The sequence below is a fragment of the Lichenostomus cassidix genome, chromosome 2 (genome assembly GCF_008360975.1).
Source record: "Lichenostomus cassidix isolate B80296 chromosome 2, HeHo_3.0, whole genome shotgun sequence".
NCBI classification, from domain to species: domain Eukaryota; kingdom Metazoa; phylum Chordata; class Aves; order Passeriformes; family Meliphagidae; genus Lichenostomus; species Lichenostomus cassidix.
This window is the reverse complement of record NC_139482.1, coordinates 132,795,441-132,814,106: the sequence shown is the minus strand read 5'-3', so window position 1 is coordinate 132,814,106 and position 18,666 is coordinate 132,795,441. Positions and strand designations below refer to the sequence as shown.

The 18,666-nt window shown below is 33.7% G+C and overlaps 1 protein-coding gene across 5 annotated transcripts in view; it reads right to left on the bottom strand.

The window, feature by feature from the left end:
• Positions 1 to 18,666, bottom strand: part of ZFPM2 (zinc finger protein, FOG family member 2) — a 303,099-nt gene that overhangs the window by 279,017 nt on the left and 5,416 nt on the right. Inside the window, exon 1 of one of the 5 annotated variants that reach the window (XM_085053394.1) lies at positions 5,375 to 5,523. The exons of the other annotated variants lie outside the window; for them this stretch is intronic. Within the exon in view, the coding sequence (XP_084909520.1) occupies positions 5,375 to 5,408 (34 nt within the window). The 5' untranslated portion in view covers positions 5,409 to 5,523. Of the gene's footprint in view, positions 1 to 5,374; positions 5,524 to 18,666 lie in introns of those variants that run through there. 5 annotated transcript variants of the gene reach the window in all.

The window sequence follows — 18,666 nt, the reverse complement described above, 5'->3', positions numbered from 1 at the left end:
TCCACAGTTCCTCCTATCCAGACATCAAAAAGCCAGAAACCACACGTAGAAGCAACACAGAGCTTCCAAAAGGTGAAGAAGGTCATTTCAACAAGTGTAGCACTTTTCATAAACAAAAGGCAGAGACTAAACCTAAGAAGTTTCTTATTTAGATCTGGTCTTTCAGACAGTATTTCTGGTATATCAATCCTGCCTAAGACACCAGGCACCAATATAGCACTAGTGAAAGTGTAAGCCTTAAATACCTCTTTTCATTAAAGCCAGCTCATTGAAATCCCTGTATCATATCCAAAAATTCACTAATAAACGATTTCACAAACAATTCTACTTCTGAAAGAAAATGAAGCCCACAAATTAGGGCATGGCTACTCAAATCTATCCCCCATATAACTTGGCTATAAATACTAACAAACAAAATTACTCAAGATTCTGTAGTGGAGGGGGAGAGAGGAAAGGAGGGGGAAAATCCCCCCAAAAATAATCTCAAAACACAATAAGACTTACAAGATCCTAAAACTTCTCTTAGTTTCTTCAGAGTAGCCTCTCTGGGTTCCTCCTACTAATTTCCCATGTTGGTATTCACACATACATGCATGCCATTTCTGACATCTCTAATTTCTTAATTTGAAAAATGGGAGATAAAATTGCTGACACACAAGGATGAACACTTACTCCTTATCCTATGGGAATTCATGAGAAGATGCTTCCCTGTGGGACTTCAAGCAAATGAGAATTTGAACATTTGAAAAAAATTTAATGTTAATTAGAATTATTAAATATATTAGAGCTTTACATGTGGAAAAAATCTGTAAACCCTTTTTTTTTAATCTGAAATACCTGTCTCTTGTTAATTTATTTTTAAACATTTTTCATCTGACTTTTATGCATGAGATGGATACAGAGAAAAGATAGATTTCTTACATATAAGAAATGATACTTATGATACTTAAAATTCCACTTTTATTTCAAAACTCAAAGGCAGTCGTGTCATATTCTAGTACATGAGATAGCTAATTCCTGTCTGTATCCTGATATTTATATCATTACATCATTTATATTATTATTAGGTGTCCAACACAATGTAACAACATAGCAAAAACTACTGACTTGTTTGCAAAGTTACCTCCTTTGCGACATAAGAAAGCAAAAGCCCTCAAGATCTTTAGCAAATAAAAACATACTGATATCAAGTAAAATACAGCTACATTAATTTTTTTTCATATGTTCAGGTTTTTGGTTTTGGGGTTTTTTAACATGATCGATGGTATCAGGATAGTCTCTGTAAGAGTTAGCATAATGAATTTTAAGGTAACATTAAGTGGAAATTTCAACTGGATGGGTAGAGATAATCTGAAATTTACATTATCCTTCACAAAGTCTTCTATTCTACAGAAACTTGGCATAGGCCATTACAAGAGCTTTGTACCCAAAAAGTTCTTACACTTTCACATCCACTCCTACACTGTAGAGATTTTCCTATACCAATCTTCCAAGGACAAAAGGAGTAACAAGTTGCAGTATGGCTAGTTTTATACTAATTCTCAGACTTGAGGCTAAAACAGACTCAAGACTAGAATTGCCCCATATGGACTGTGGGGGATTCTACTCTAATTTTCACCAATTGCCAGAGAAAATATCTGTTTTCAGTGTTTCTCGCTTGATCATGCCTCTTAGTTACAAAGTAAAAAAAAAAAAAAAAAATTTAGCCATCCAAAATAAAACATTTATATCAGAATTCTTTAACATCAGTTTTGAAATACCTCTGGAAATCACTGAGCATTCAGGCACATTTAGAAAAGTAAAATTATTTGGGTTACACCCACTTCCTGAGTTACTGTTAACTGTGTAAAAGTTTGTGTTATCATAATACCTTTATTACAGATCAGTGTCTGTTGCTTATGGTATCAAGTTTATCATGTAAAACACTACTTAGACAGATACTCCCCACACCTTTACCCATGCAGATGGGCTGACTTAAGAATATTCTTTTCAAAAATAGAAGTTTTCACATAATTCGCCTCTCAGACTGGAGTATGACTCCTGGGCTGTGTGAGCAAACAGATGCATGCAGCACTCAAACAACCACATGGGAATTCCTCCCCTCTTGGAAGATGGGTTTACCCAGACGAAATTTTTATGTTCTTCTAGCCATGCAAAAGTACTAAGTACTTTGTCACAATCATCAAGACCAACAATAGGATTTGATATACACCACACAAAAATGCTGCATGCATGTATATACAAATACAACATAAAAATTATAATTTCTTCCCAGATTATGCAAATAAATTCTGAATTCTTAAGAACAGCATGTGGCTGCTTCCCATCCCATTTCACCTTCTTCCAAAACCACATTCTTTTAGAAATTTTGATTTGTAAATATAAAGAAGTAACCTTCCTTTAGAAAGATTTTAGGCAAAGAAAATCAGGACAAAATTGCATTTAGTTTATAAAAGTTTCTTCCTTTTATGAATAATTTCTTCATGTTTTGTAATTATTTCTATTTTTCTTCTAACAAAAGAAGTTCTTATATTTATCTAAGTTCTTATATACTATGTTGATCAACAATTTAAACCTACTCCCAATATGTAAGCAGGTAACAATTGCAATCACAAACATTGCCTGCTATTGTTCTAAGTAATCACATAAAATAGAATGCAACTGACTTCTCCAAACTCTGCATTCTGTCTGCTTTCTCTCTTCACGAGCACAGTAACTGACAGTTTAAGTAGGACATTGTGATATATAAGAACAGTCTTGAAAGTAAAAAAAAACTATTGCTGAGTAATTATACAAACAATCAATAACTCCAAACTAACATGCAGTAACAATCATCCTCCTATATAAGTGGGAATACATATAATGGAAAAAAGTTCAAAATTGGTATCTACCTTGAAAGTATGAAGTGCTTGTAGCAGAAGGATCACATTAAAAAAGAATGAAAATAAAAGGATGTACTGCGCTCCACATCCCAGCATGGTGTTCTGGGTTCCAGATATTAAAAAAAATCCACAATACTCACAAAAAGATTGAAAAACCAACAAAAACCAAACAAAACCAACCAAACAAACAACAAAAAAAGCCCCCAGAAAGCCATACACACTTCAGAGTTCAACACTGATCTGACTACTAGTCTGATTTTTGGGCGCCTGTTTGCAGATGCGGTAGAGTTATCAATCCAAGCAGACACACAATCCGGGTCCAATGTCACTTCTCCTCATTATGTTAATAGTTAATACATGCAAATGAAAACACTCTAGCAATTTGATTTCTTTGAAGATAGTTTGCATATTGTCTTAGCCATAATGACTGTACACTTCTCTCAGCCTCGATTTATGCAAGGGTAGTTTAGTTCATTTTTATCAGCTCAAGTTCATTTTGGCTGCTACTGGAATGTATGTGTGTGTTTCTTTTTTACCTTTCACCTAATTACCATTCAGGTACCATAAGCAGATTTTTCATGCTATTGGTGTTTTTCTTAATTAAGAAACAAATGAATTCTCCCTAGCAAAAAAGATGGAACAACAGAGTAAGATGCCAGAGGCTGATGTTCTGCTTCTTAATTGAAGCTGCTTCATTGTTAGGTGTCTGTTATGAGGGGGCAGAAGTGTCAGGGGTTTATTGTGAATAGTATGAAAATAAAAGCATAAATAGTACTTAAAAATTATGTATTAATACAGAAATATTTTCTTTACTGGCATAACTCAACTACACTGTTCTCCCTTCCTTTAGGAGAAGAGGTTCTTTAAGTATAAATTATTCTTCACATCTGGAAAGCCCCAGGTTCTAATCCCAGCCCAGAGTGAATTCCTTTCTTTTTCCTTTGTCTATTATCTGCACCCTGCTTGTGTGCTCATGTTGTTCAATTAAGGAGGTACCTGAATTTACCAGCGAGAGGAATTTTGTTTCTTTTTCTTCATCCTTTCAGCAAAATAAGTCTCTCTCGCTCTCTCACACCCTCACCCCCCCATCCCCTACCCCACTCCCCCACCAGTCTCTCTTTCTGAGTTGTGCTTTTTGCTTCCTTTCAGGGTGAGGTTTTTCCCATGCACTCAAAACTCCACTACCACTACTAATTGCAAGAAATTCAAGACAGTATACTAGTCAGGACAATATCCTTCCACTGTACTGTAACAAGAAATTTAGAACTTCTAAGCATCAAGGCCTTCTAGGAATGTTGCATTCTTCTTCTAACAAACTTAACATCTTCTTTGGACATCTTTTAAGGGTCACAACCCCCTAAACCACATGGCTCATGTCACAGGAGTAAATTGAGATTTGAACATAGACACTGAGAAATAATTTGGTCTTAGAGTTTGAAACTGCAACACATGGTCAAACATCAGCATCAACCCCACAATGTAAATGCAGAGACCACCACCATCTGTTTGTAATAAATATATAATATTTGTGTAAAAACTGGAAATCAAATATCTGACAAACACTAAATCTTACCACTCCTTATGAACACAATCTATATCTGTTTTGATAGGAATTGTAGGAATGTAAGAACTACAAAATCAGTATCTCCCTGAACACACAAGAAATTAACTCACTTTTCTATTCAGACCCTTTTCCATTATGTTGAAGGGGAATGCCAGGAGAACAATGAAAACCAAAAGTATTTTTTCAGTATTAACCACAGATTAATTTTGGGATAATCCATATCACACTGAAATGAAGCACTGCATATTGTCTTGAAGAAATACAAATAAGTCTGTTACGAACAAAAACTGATCTTCTACAGAAAATCTTTCCATATTTATCTACTTTATTCCATGGTTTTGGACACAAAAAGTATCAAATTTATTTTCTGTTTAATCAATACAAATCATGCAAAGAGTTTCATCAATATTAATGCTAAACTGATATACCTGTTGATGTAAACTATGTCTCAAAAGGCAGTAATATTTTTATATTTTCTTTTTAAATGGAAACTATGGAAATGTGTGAGAAAGACTGTTTTCCTCCCACTTCCTTCCCTTGCACATTTGCTGGAGGTTGTTTTTTTCTCTCTGCAGAGAAAGCTCAATCCAACACATAAAGCAATTTAACACTGTGAGGCTTCTATTTATAAATCTTTGCTTTTCCAAAGAAAAATAATACTATTTCAGCTTTTTTTCTTCTTAAAATACACAAAAGATTATGAAGAAAGCAAAGATTCAGTTTTGTTCATTTTTCTACTTATTTTACATATGCACTTCCTTAAGCTTAACTGTTATTTTAAACCATTTTCAGTAAGAAGGAAACTAAACCTCCTGTCACTAGTTTAATTTCACACAGAGCTGTAATCAGCGCTCACAAGGAAAAAACCTCTGCTGGTAGTCTCCATACAGCAAACAAAAAACCTTAGCTCTTCACCAACTGGACTCACTTTTTCTGCATCTCTGCTGCAGTCTCAACTTCATTTTTCCTCTCAATCAGCCTCTGACCTCCTCACATGGTGTCCCTGCCAAATTCTTGGCATTGGAAGTGAGGGGGAAGAGGCCATACCATAAGCGTGTTGATAATGAGGAGATAGAAATAGAAAACCAGCTGGATTGTCCTAATAAAGTATGTCTGGGATTCAGAGACACAACAACTCCCTGCTCAGGTCACTGTTCAGCATTTTAACCCTTTGCATTCCAGACTGACCTTTCACTGATCTCCACTAATTTATTAAATTAACATTTAATGTGAAATTGTACTTGAAAAATTCACTTTGATTTCAATGAAACCTATGACCTGCTTCCATCTAACTGTATTTTAATTATGTCACTTTCACCTGCAACATGCAAGTGAGTCCTGAAAGAATTTTTGCTCATTGTTCTTCTCCTTTTCTGGTATCTTAAAAATGCCAATACTGTCATATTTGATCTTTGTTCTTTTGATGAAGTATGTCTTGGTTCACTGATGCAATTTAAGAGCTTTCTAAATCTCTAAGGTAGCAAATTATTGTTTTCTCTTTACATCAATTATTAAGCACTGGACATAAAACTTAGTTCAAAGAAATCCCTATTTAAGCTGATTTGATTCTGTCTTTTACACTATCCATCTTTTACACACTCCAGGAGTTCCCCATACTGTGCACATATTCATTTATAGCAGTGATAAGACTTTCAACAAGGACACAAATCAAGAAAGGAGGAAAATAAATGTTGTGGTTTTGGTTTTGCTTCTTAGTCACACTTCACATCTTTTCACAGAGCACTATCAAGCAAAAAGGGCACAAACCAAATGCCCTCAAAGTCATAAACAGGGTGGTCAAAAAGCCTTTCATTATTCAGTTTACTTGCTCTTCCTATATTCATTCTCCACTGACTGGTCACACAAAGCAAACCTAGAATGTCAGATATAACACAAGTATGAAGGAAAGTCCTCAATTTCTTGAAAATTTGCAGCTATTTCCAGTATGACATAACTTCAGCAGCTTCGCTGAAAAAATTTAGTTGCTCATTTAGAAAGGTACTCTTAAATTATTTATAGAAGTGGTGACTCTAAAGTTTCAATTTCCCAGCTGTTATGAGACAGCGGTATTACATCTAATGATACATTTCCTAAAAAAAACCAAAACAAAACAAACCCCAGTTGAAAAATGGCTAAGTTACCTTTAATGTTTTGTAAAGGAATTGTTTTTCACTCTGAATATATTTTTCAAAAAAGGAAAATAATAACTACCTTGCAGACAATGAAACAAATTTAGGTCTTGCCACTTATACTAATGAAGACCCAGCAAAACACTGATATTCAATTTTTAGAAAAGTATTTAATCTAATGTAAGACATATAAATACGCAACAGTAGTTATTCCTTCAGTAGTAGCCAGCAGAACACTGAAATCCCCATTTTCTATTCATCTATTTATTGGCAACTTTGGATAGTGTTTTGGAGGTCAAGTGGCATTACCAAGAAATAGTGTCTTTTCCCAAATTTACACCATTTACCCAATGACAATCATCAACTTCTTCCCATTTGTGTGGTGCAGCAAGGGAGTGTATAAGGTTTAGCCTAATTACTCCTTATAGTGAATCCATGAAGGGCCACATGGCACTACTTTTATGTAAGTCAACTCAGCAAACTATTGGCCTTTGGAGTCACTTCTGCTATATAAGCAGACCAACTACGTTTATATAAATAATTAAGATCTATTTGTTTCTTATATATATATATATATAAGAATGTAAATGTCAAAGACTTATCAATCTCTCATTGGGCCTGGCTTTTCTTTATTAGAATCATGTGATGGAGGCAAGAGATTCTGTCTTCTTTTTTATTATAAGAGGTATTTCTAGCATTAGCAAACTCTGTGTAGAGATGAGTAAGATTAAAAGTACACAAAAAACTCTACTTCATTAGGTAAACAGATCACAAAGGCCCTGGGTTCTATTGCAGGCTCTACCAGTACCCACCTGATAATTTCAGTCTCTGATTTAAAGTTGTGCCAAAAGCTGAGTAATGATACTGACTGCTCTTCAAACAGGAAAAATATAAAGGAGCAAACTATTACTTAATTATAAGAGAATGTGAGAGAAGTACAAAGAAATCTCATAACTGAAATGCAACAAAATCTGTCTACAAATTCGATCTACAGATTACCCTAATAGTAGCCAAGAACACAAATAATAACCTGCAAATCATTTTCCATGAGTAGAGGGTATATGGCTTTGCCATTGGTGCTTGGTAGTTTCCTTTGAACACCAGAAAGGACACAGGAAAAATGGAAACACGATACATGTATTCTAAAGGAATTTTTGCTCTACAGACTATGGAAAGTGTCTTATTACTCTGAGAAAATGTAATTCCTATAGCAAGGTTACAAATGTTGCATTTCAAAAGTGAGTCCATCACTGACAAACAACTGTTTTACTCCAATAGAGATTAAGTAATTGTTATCAGATAAGTAATTATTATCTGATAAGTAACTAGCATCAGATATAAGGGATGAAGCACTCAGTCAATCAAAGTGCAAAAAAAGGAATGGCATAATAATGTAAATACATATTTTCTGTTATGTGCAGGTTATCACAGGCATAACACCTTGCCATTGCATGAACTCACAATTAGAATGAGCAGTGCATCATTAACGTGCAACACAAAATGGAATTTGAACATTTGTTCCATGTACTTCACTAATAAAGTACTACTTTATACAAAATGCAGAGCATTTAACACACTCTCCTGAAGTTCCTCTAACATGATTAATTAGGCAAGAAAACACAGACATCTGAGGTGCCCATAGTTTTTCTTAACACTTCACATACAAATGCAATCACATAATTCAAGTATCAAAATATATTTGAATGTATAATCTATCAAAGTTATCAACAATTACGCCTTACACATTTTCAGTGTTCCTATATATAGTACAAACAAGTTCTATGCTCTTCCCTCCCAAAAAAAAGGAAGGGGAAAATAAAAGGTATTATGATATCCTAAATTCCCTGGATTCAGTTGTTTATTTCTCTTTGCCTGTAAATAAACAAACGATGCTTCATTCTTCATGATGCTTCCCCTTCTAGGAAGAGATCGAATTCATACCAATTTTTGAAGCTTTTCTCATGTTTAACATCATTCAAGTCATCCTCACAAACCTGACATATAATATAAACACACAAGAATCTAATAGCAAATATTCAACATGTTACATAGGAAAAACTTAGAAGTTAAAAGCTGAAGCATAAAAATCAGGACTTTTTGTGAAAAGCTTAACAACAATAAAACAAAAACAGATGATCACATATGGGCAAAATATTGTTCTATGAATAATTCAATCAGAACCAAACTAAGTGTTGTGTGATAGCTCAGTTCCCATAAATGCATTTTATTTTCACTGATCTTATACTCCGTTTTTCAAAAGGCTGAGAGAAAACATCATCACTCACTTCCACGCAAAACTTTACCTCCGCCAGTCTCAGTATCTTTTCCTTATAAAGGTTATTTACAGAAATTCAAAATCCTTCATTTACAATCCTGTTTTAAATCACTTCTATTAGCAAAATTATTCATGATCTCTATAAATACAGTCCAGTTTTGCAAAATAAGCCTGCTTTCTTTGTAATATTATACAAATATTGTAATATTTGCAATGTTATACATTCTGGTATATTATAAAGGAGCGCCATGTAAAGAAAGCAATTAGACATAAATTGATGTATCCTTAAGGTGCAAAAAAACCCACCAGACTTGGCATTGGCTTTTGTGGCTTGCTGTTTTAAGAAAAATTTGTCTGGGCATAATAGCTGGTATGAAAATGCCTGGCATCTTAAAATCACTCCGAATGTAAAATATCTGATATGTATTAAAGAGGAACCGGTTTTGGCACCAAAGTTAAAATTTTCAAAACTTAGGATAACAACCTAGGGAAGATAAGCTGTGTATGATTGTGCCTATAATAGTGTAACATTAAAATCTAAGACACAGAACTTATTTCCAGGACAGAAGTCCATGGCATTATCAGCAGCTGAGTGAGACAAGCATGGGCAACTCAAAGTTGGGAGGTTTCATGGTAGCTCCCCCTACACGATCTTGCTACAAAGTAAGATTTTAGCCTGAAATGAAATATTTCTGCAGGTCTTTTGGAAAACAGAAAAGAAAACCTTCTAAGAACTACACTTGCTATGGCAACACTTATGAAGATGTAAGCTATATAATGAAATTATATTTTATACACATAGAAATTTCCAATAAAAGGAGCATAACAGTATAGCTTATCAACACAAACAGGCATGAAAGAATCTAAAAATTTAGATGCTGCTCCTGACAGCAGCAATTAGAGCATCTTAACTGATGTCAGCAAGAGATATGGGTGTTGAGAATTCCTTAACATCAGACATCAACTAATGCAAAAAAAACCCCACCAAAAAACACAACAAAACAAAACCAAAACTAAAAAAAAAAAGGCAAACAAAAAACAAAGAACCAAAACAAATAAAAAAAAAAAAGCCAAACTAAAATGCCCACGGATTGAAAAGTATGGACTGACCACATTAGGAAACCTGAACCATAAGTTTCATTTTTGTATTACTGAAATGGAGGCAGTTTGCCTGTTTCAAAGGGTGTGTTCAAGATACAGCATGAAAGAATGCTCAAAAAATTAGTAACAATTGCTTCATCATTTCAAGCTACTTGCTTATGACTACTATTATCTTTACCCATGGTATGTCATTCTCTTCAAAGTATTTTATGCTAAATTGTTGCTATACATCAATTTCTGCCTCAATTCACATTAATTCTTATATACATTAAGATACATATATACATGTTTATTTAAATAAGGATGATTGTAACAGACTCTTATAAAATATATTGTTTGAAATAATTCTCAAATTCAAATTATTATTCAAAACACTTCCATACATGCAGAAACACAAAACTTTCTATTTAGTTTGGGATTATTATTTTTAAGAGCAGCTTTTTTCCTCATATGACCTGTTACAAAGAAAGTTATTTAAATAATTTCTTGCAAATATGAACTGCCATTGGAGAATCATATTTTAGTTTAGTGTTCAGCTCACCACAGATAACAGTGAAGCCTCTAAAAAGATGCCAAATAATACCATCTGCATCTTGGTATTTTAGTAACAAGAACATCTGCCCACTAAGGAATTACTAAAGACTAACAAATTGATTGCAAAGTATTTTAAAATGTTTTTCTTATAATGAATCAATATTTTAATAATAAATGTGATTAGTCTTCACCAACTATTTTATATGTTTTATAGCATTCCTATAAACAAAACTCCTATCACTACACAACTCAGGACTCCAGTAAAAACTATTATGGAAGAAAGTGGGACTAGACTGACATAAAACTGTAACAACTTAAAAATAAAAGACAAGCCAAATCTGCAATTATTTCCCTGATGGCATCACATCCATATTCTCTAACACTTTTCTGTGAATGCAAAAGTGGGTTCTCATTTTCAAAGCCAAGTGCATTTGTGGAAAATGGGTGTTATTCTTCTCTTACACTGGTATTGTTGGTGCACAAATCACTCTCACGACTTGAAAGAATTTACACATAGCAAGAGTAACACACCAAATGTTTTTTTCTCATTTGGTTTATAATGAAAAGGCCATAGCTTCAAACAAAATGCTTTGACTGACAACTGACGTTGAAAAACAAATTTAGCATCAACTTGTGGCAAAATAATGCCATACCTGAATCTGACCTTTCTTGACAGTGAAAACTTCTGAACCAAGAGTCAAAGAACGTCCAAATGAATGTCAGACTAATCAGACCAGTCATAACATCCCCAAAGCACACTCCCACTTAAATGAGATTTCCTAAGCTGCAGGACTAATCATAAAATTACACAGTCTAGCTGGTCTAAGTAGATGATTGTTACCCCTCATTTATAAGAACTGCTGATCTTGATTATTTTGGCAAAATTAATTTTTTGCCCTTTTTGATTTACCAACCCAAATTTTCCTCTTTGTATAACTAAATGGGTCTCAGTTGTATAGCCTGGAGGTATAAAATTCCCAAAGAGCCAATAAAGCAGGCTATGATCCTGGTCAGACCCAAGTGTTATACTTTGAAGAAAACTCTACTAAAGCTGTCTTCATTTTTATTACGCATATAATTATTTATCGAAAAATTTCCGTACAAGATGTTTAAAAAAGAACTATTTATTCTGTGATGTATCGTTTGTCAAAGAAACACACCTGTAAACCTAAGCCTTATATACAAATTATCATAGGCTTTTACAGCTTATTTCAGACCATTTGCAGTAATGCTGTGAGAGATCAGCATGATAATGTACGAAAACTTAACAAAGCTCTGATGCCAAAGGGATGCACCACAATATAAATAATAACAGAGAAGCTCTTAAACACTTCCACAGTCTTGTCTTTAATCAGCATTCATAAAAAATTCTCTAAGCCTTGAGCTGTGTGTTTTAAAATATGTCTTTAACAAACACCTCAAAAGAGGTGTACAAAAATAGCCAGGAAAAAAAAAAAGTGTATTTCTTGGAAAAGATCTTTTGTTTAATTATTATTTCTTAAATAAAACAGGTCACCAGAGATTAGACACCAAGAAAACAACCTTTCTTGAAATATAACTAATCACTGTTCAAATGACCACCAGTTCACCTGCACTGATCACTTATTACTGGTAACACTCCAGGTTACACTACAGGTTCTTTCATACTGCATTCCAGCTATACTATCAGCAATACAGCACCTTGCAGAATTCATCTTACTGATATTAAGTCAGCAGCATTAGCTGAGACCCAACTGTCCTTTGGAGATGTGACCCTTAAAACTCAGAGAAAAGCGATACATTATAAAGGATTTCTAGAGAGTATCAAACTGTCCAAAAATCTAAATTCAAATCCAAGTTGTCCAAATTCCAATTCTGTGGCAGTTGTACACATTTTTATGGCCGTCTTGAAAATCTTTTTCATTCCAAAGCTATTACGTCTTGATTTTCATTTGCACATTTTTTTCTCCTTCTGTGACTATTACAAAGAGTGCTAATTGTAAGTGTGTTCTGAAAAAAAAACAAAACACACAACCACGGAAACCCCCAAAACCACTCAGGTGGTCATGGTATGGTCACAGACTGATAATTTATCTCCAGTTCACAAAAATACACTTCACATAATTTTATTTTAATTATATTTAGAATAACATGCCAGTTGCTCTTAATCTAGTGAAAAATACATACCTGTGTATATAAAGTACAATGTGCTATCCTGTGCATCACAGAATAACAGTATTTCACAAGCTAAAATTAATTTAACCACAACGTTTCATTACAGTCCCTCAAAATATAAGTAACATAAAACTCACTACAGCTGCAGTGACAAATCTACTGTGGAAACCAATTTTGAAAGTCAGACTTTATAAATCATTTAATGGTATAAATTATGATGCTTAAAGTAAATACAGAAATTAAATAGCAACAATGTTTTTTCTGTAATTCACTGGTCTAACAGGTACACTTCCTCTATTTTCATTCCTTTCTCTCACAACTTAAAGTCTTTTGTATTTTTGTATTAATACTGACCAGATTACTTGGCCTTTCAATGGACCATGGAAAGTTAAGTCTTGCAACTAAAGAAAATCTTAATCCAATACCCCACCTTGTGGGAACCCAGCACTGCCTGACACTGTACAGAAACTGACCTTTTTGTCCTTCAGACTTGCCTACCAGGCCCCATCTTCTATCGCAAAAGCCAAATCATCTGATCCCAAACTAACTGTCAACTGCTTGTGATGGTGGGGAAGCCAGACATCAATCAATCAGTTTTTATCAGAGCCACTCTTCGTTTTTCTGTTGTGCTCATCTTATCATCTGACCCAGTTGTAGCCCTGACTTCAGAAGCTTAAGTAACTTGATGACAAAATATGCGTCTGTTTGTCCAAGATGCACATTGTTAAGGAGTGCACTTGTATTTTTAGCAACTAGCTAATATTTTTTCCAGATAAACTGTCAAATATTTGAGATTTTTTTTCTCAGTTTTTAAGTTTCCTTGTGTTCACTGAAATACCACAATGCATTTTTTGAACAAATATCAAGCAAGTTTTGGGTTTTTAAAAAAAAAAATATATATATATGCATTTTTATTAAAAAATTAGGCAGTTTCATTAAAAATTTATGCTAATTGGGAGCCAAGGGCCTCTCAGAAGTACTCCATCCTTTTCACATACACATTCCTATTCAACTGTACTTCAGTATTTTTCATATGAATATAGATTATTGTCACATTTACACTGCCCAAAAAATCAGTACTTCTATGGACATACAGATTTTCTCTTCTGCATGCTACAAAGCCAGAGCATTTTGTCTACACTTGTTCTGAAATGGATGAAGTACAATTAGCAGATACAATACTCAAAAACCAATATGACTGAAAGCTTCCAAAAATGATCTGTGACTGCTTCCAAAAGCCTTTTCATACATATTTAGTGAAGACTGTATCATGAGAGGGTGGGAGGGAGTGGGGACAGGTTTTTGAGGTTTTTTTTAGAAAAACTACTGCTTCTTCAGCTTTGGTAATTTTACCACTGCCTTCATTGGCTTAACAATTGTGTCCTACTTTGACGCATCAGTTACAGATGGTTCATTTTCTTTGCATAAAGCCGTATAAAATGTTTGACGAAAATCCTTGCTGTACTTCTTCAAAACTTCAGAGAGGGATCTGTATTGCCATCTAATATGAAGCCTGAATTTTAAAGTGAAAAGTGAAGACAAAACCTAAGGATCTACAGAAAATACACAAATTTCAAGTAGAATCGTCAACATCTTTGCAATTTTTTTCACAATATGTTATAAATATTAATTTACACATTTGATAACAGAAGTAAAATCAAGTCTTAAACAGCAGGATTCTAATGATGATCCCAATTACATGAGTAAAACAAGCCTCCTTTGAGGCTTGTGCTGCAACGGCAAAAGTAAAAAATAATACCACCCTGTAGAGAATTCCTTCACAGCCTAAATGAACACCTCCATGTATCACCACAAAAATTCTTTTCAAGATTATTCCATTTCAGCGGAGAAAATATTTACAATAGACACACAGAAAGACTTCTCTCATCATATTTGAGTCTACGAGGAATTTCTTATTTTACAGTAAAATTCATTCTATTCTCATTAAAAATCACTTTTAAATAATAATTGCCAGTATGTTTAGAAAGTAATTATATTTTTGTATATAACTTTTGCCACAATAGTTGACTTTTAAATCTCGGATAATATGAAAAGGAACATGTACAGCACAGGAGACAAAACGCGAATCATGGAATTCTTTTGAACATAATGAAAACACTTCATTTAAACCTAGTCTCTCTGCTACTCTACATTCTAATTTTATATACACGAAACTGTTAGATACCATTTGTGGTTGTGGGTATTTTTAAGCTCCTATCCTATAAACATTTCACATTCATTTTAAGTTTTATCAACAGGACTGCTTCTATGAATGAAGCTAAAGATTGTGTTCCTTAAGTTTCTCATATATTTATCCCTTCCAAAAAAGCATTAGATGGATAGGAAACCTAGAAAAATGGGAAATACTGTAGTATTTTACTACAGTTGGCATCAGATCTTTATTATTCGGAAAGGAAAAATGGAGAAGTGTCTGGATTCAAGAAGATTTTTACTGTCCTCAGCTATACTGAATCTAAGGTAAAAAGACCGAGTACAGTAAAAACAGCATGTGACATGCAGTTGTATCAGCTAATCACAGTCTGAAACCTTCAGTTTTCTGGAAAAATACATCAACATCACTCTAATTCACTTATGTGAGTGCAAAGAGTAATGGATAACAAGAGTTTATAAAGATATGTCAGAGTAAGTCACTAATTACTAAAGCATTGTTATTTTTTATAGTGTTACTAAACTGTATTCACATTGCAAAATTACTGCAATTGAAAAAACCTTGATTATAAAGTTTTACAAAACAACATGGTGGTAATCAAAAAATAAGAAAGTTAAAGGTCCCACTCCAGCTTTATTTACACACTCGCAGTTAAGAAATTGAATGAATATCAAAAAAGATTGAAGAGACAAATAAGCTTTTCACCCAATTAGCTTTATAAATATAAAAGGTTTCTGATGATAAATCCATCATCACACTTACTACACATGTTTTCAAATTCCAGCTAATTCTTGAAAATATTAAAAAATATTAGCATTTACAGAGGGCGACAGCGTTACATAACACCCTTCCTCAACACAGGAAACATGAGACATATGAAAAAGGAGAAGATAGATGGAAAATAATGAGGATAAAATTTATTCAGTATCTGAAATAGGAAAAAAGGAACATTTTTTGTTTATTGCAGTATTTTAATTTATATAAACTAATTTCAAGGTTATGATTACACAAACAATACCAGGAGCTATTAAAATACAACAGATGATTGTATAACATTTATATCAAACTAGATCCCTTTTACTTTTATAACAAAGAAAAGGCTACTGTGACAACTGCCTGCGTCTGCTACCAATTCATGATGGCACTACCCTTTCAAAGCATTAGATAAAACTGAATAATCAATGAGAAATGTCAATAGCGAAAAGTGATTCCTGCTGCAGTGTAAGCTTTATGCAACTGTTGGGTTTTGGTTGGTTGGCTTATTTTGCAATTTTTATAAGAACTCTTCTTCAATATTGCAAATGCACTGAATTGATCCTATTACATTTGGGATTTCCTGAAACAATTTTTAGCTGCATCAGTAAAACACACAGACTTTTTGGTACTTCACACGATAGGAATGAAAAAGAATAAATAAATACTATGACTAGGAGTCAAGAATATTGATACTCTTCACCTAGATACATCTTTATACGTATGCTCATCTCCAATCACGTATGTCCTAAAGAACTATCAAATAAATACACACATACACTTACAATCAACTGGGTAAAGAAAGTGCACTTGTGTCTCAAAGTAATCCTTGTGCTCGAAATCATTAAGTCTTTAAATCCCTCCAAGTGAGATTTAACGACACTATGGCTATATACACCAAAAAGTCTCAGTGCATTGTCTAAGATGAGAACTTTTAAGAGGCACTAAAGAATACAGAAAAAGGGAGCTTCGACTTGATAAAATAGCATTATCAATATTTTATTATCACAAACTCATGAGATAATTGTATTAACTTAAAAAACACAAAAATAACTGTAACCAGACTGTAGCATTCAGATTTTCCATGATGGCTATTTGCCATTAATTCCTGAGTGAGTGGAACACTGACATTTTTTCTCTGCTCTTCTCAAACACTTTCCTAAAAAATTTCTACAGCGAGAATGCACAATAAAATGTGTTCCTTCTACCAATTCATAATCTGTATTTCTGCGCTATTTCTACAGTTACTAAGTGGAAGAAACCCTAACCAAATATTGACTGGGAGAAGTAACATTAGTGCATAGATAAATTTTTATATATACAGAATTTCCATACTTTCACTTTAAATACCATTTGTCCAATGCACAAATCACTAAACTGTAAGTAATCTTGACTACACAATTCTCCTCCACCATTGTGTCATCTCAAAAAGACAATCCGACAGTAATGGTAATGACACCCTCTCAGACAAGCCTGTGGGCATTAATATTTAAATCTTACCTATCCCTTGTGATTGGAATTCAGCCTCTATTCACAAACAAAAACTAAATCAATGTTCTTAGAGTTCAAACTAGATCCCTAAACAGTTTGCCACTCTCCATGCACAGATAAGATAAACTTTCTTTGACCCAAGAGATGAAGTTGCCATGACGATCAGAGAGTCCACTTTCTATATTGATATTTTGCTGATGTAACAACAAATAGAACCAGATCCTAGGGCTGATAATGGTGATTAATTAATACTAATATTGATCCCTACAAGCAAGAGACAAGGCTATTAACTTGAAGCCTGAAAAGTCAATTGTTACCTGTGGCAGAGATACTAGAAGCTGATTTTGAAACATAATAAACAAATGTGCTATCTTTATGCTAATACCTTTAAAGGGGTACATAGCTTTCTCAATCACAGTAATTTCACAACTCAAACCTATTATTTTAATTAAATCTTCTCATCTGCATCCGAAACAGAGAAACAAACTTCAAGATTTCAAACAGAAGCTATGCAAACTGCTACACACTGAATACCTGTAACATGAATGACTAAAAGAACTCTTACAGAATGTAGTGCAAAGAAAGCTTAAGCTGACTTTTTTAGAGCATATATAATATAAAAGTCACAGGATTTTGAATAGAAATAATGAACATACACTTATCCAGTAGGAAGACTGTTTTGTCCCCCGTTTGAATAGAAAAAAACTAATAAAAGCCCACAGGTGAAAGCTTCACTGGAAAGACAACAACCTTGAAGGCATATCCATGCAAATCGAAGAGGAAAACTGGCTTTACCTAACATTTAATTTACAGGCTATATTTAAATTAACTGCAATTATATCTTCGTGTAAGAGTGCTTGCTCACAAACTAAAGCTGGGACATACATACTGTTAAAATACTTCATCAAGAGTCTCTGGGATTCCTTCGCCCTCTTTAGGGACGTATTTTAAAGTTTCCAAAAAAATCATATAGTAAGAGAGAAAAAAGCACCTCTCTTTTCTAAAAACAAAAATCTTGTCCATCTTGTAATTTACTCTAGTCATTTTACCATCCAAAGTAGAAAATTTTCTTCCGTCTTAAGAAATGGTGTTTTGACCAAAAAACGGCTTTCACCAGCGCATTGCATGACTCTGCAGCAAGTTTTCTTATTAGTAAGTTACCTCTGCAGCACTCATGAAGTATGTTATGTTTAATGGAAATAACCGACAGTACTGATGGACAGTTTGGTTTCCTCATTCCTTCATTAAACAGAGCCCTGTATGAATCTTTAGGCTAGCTATTGTACAGCTAACAAAAATAGGAATTGGAAGATACCAGAAAATAAAAACAAAACAGCTAATTGCATTATTTTCCCTCTCAGCTGAATGCCTGACAAATATTTAGATTTCTATTAACCCATGACTGGAAATATACAGTGTGAATATCCTGCACCATAAATATCAGTTGTTTGCAACGGAATAATACTCAGTCTTAGAAAACTAAAAATCATCATTCATGATTCATACACAAGAGGTACAAGCAGCTGCTTACCTACTGCTCTGCTTTGATTAAACTGAAACCATTGTAAGTGCCTTTAATGTGCTACAGTGTAATTTAATGGAGAGTACAAAGT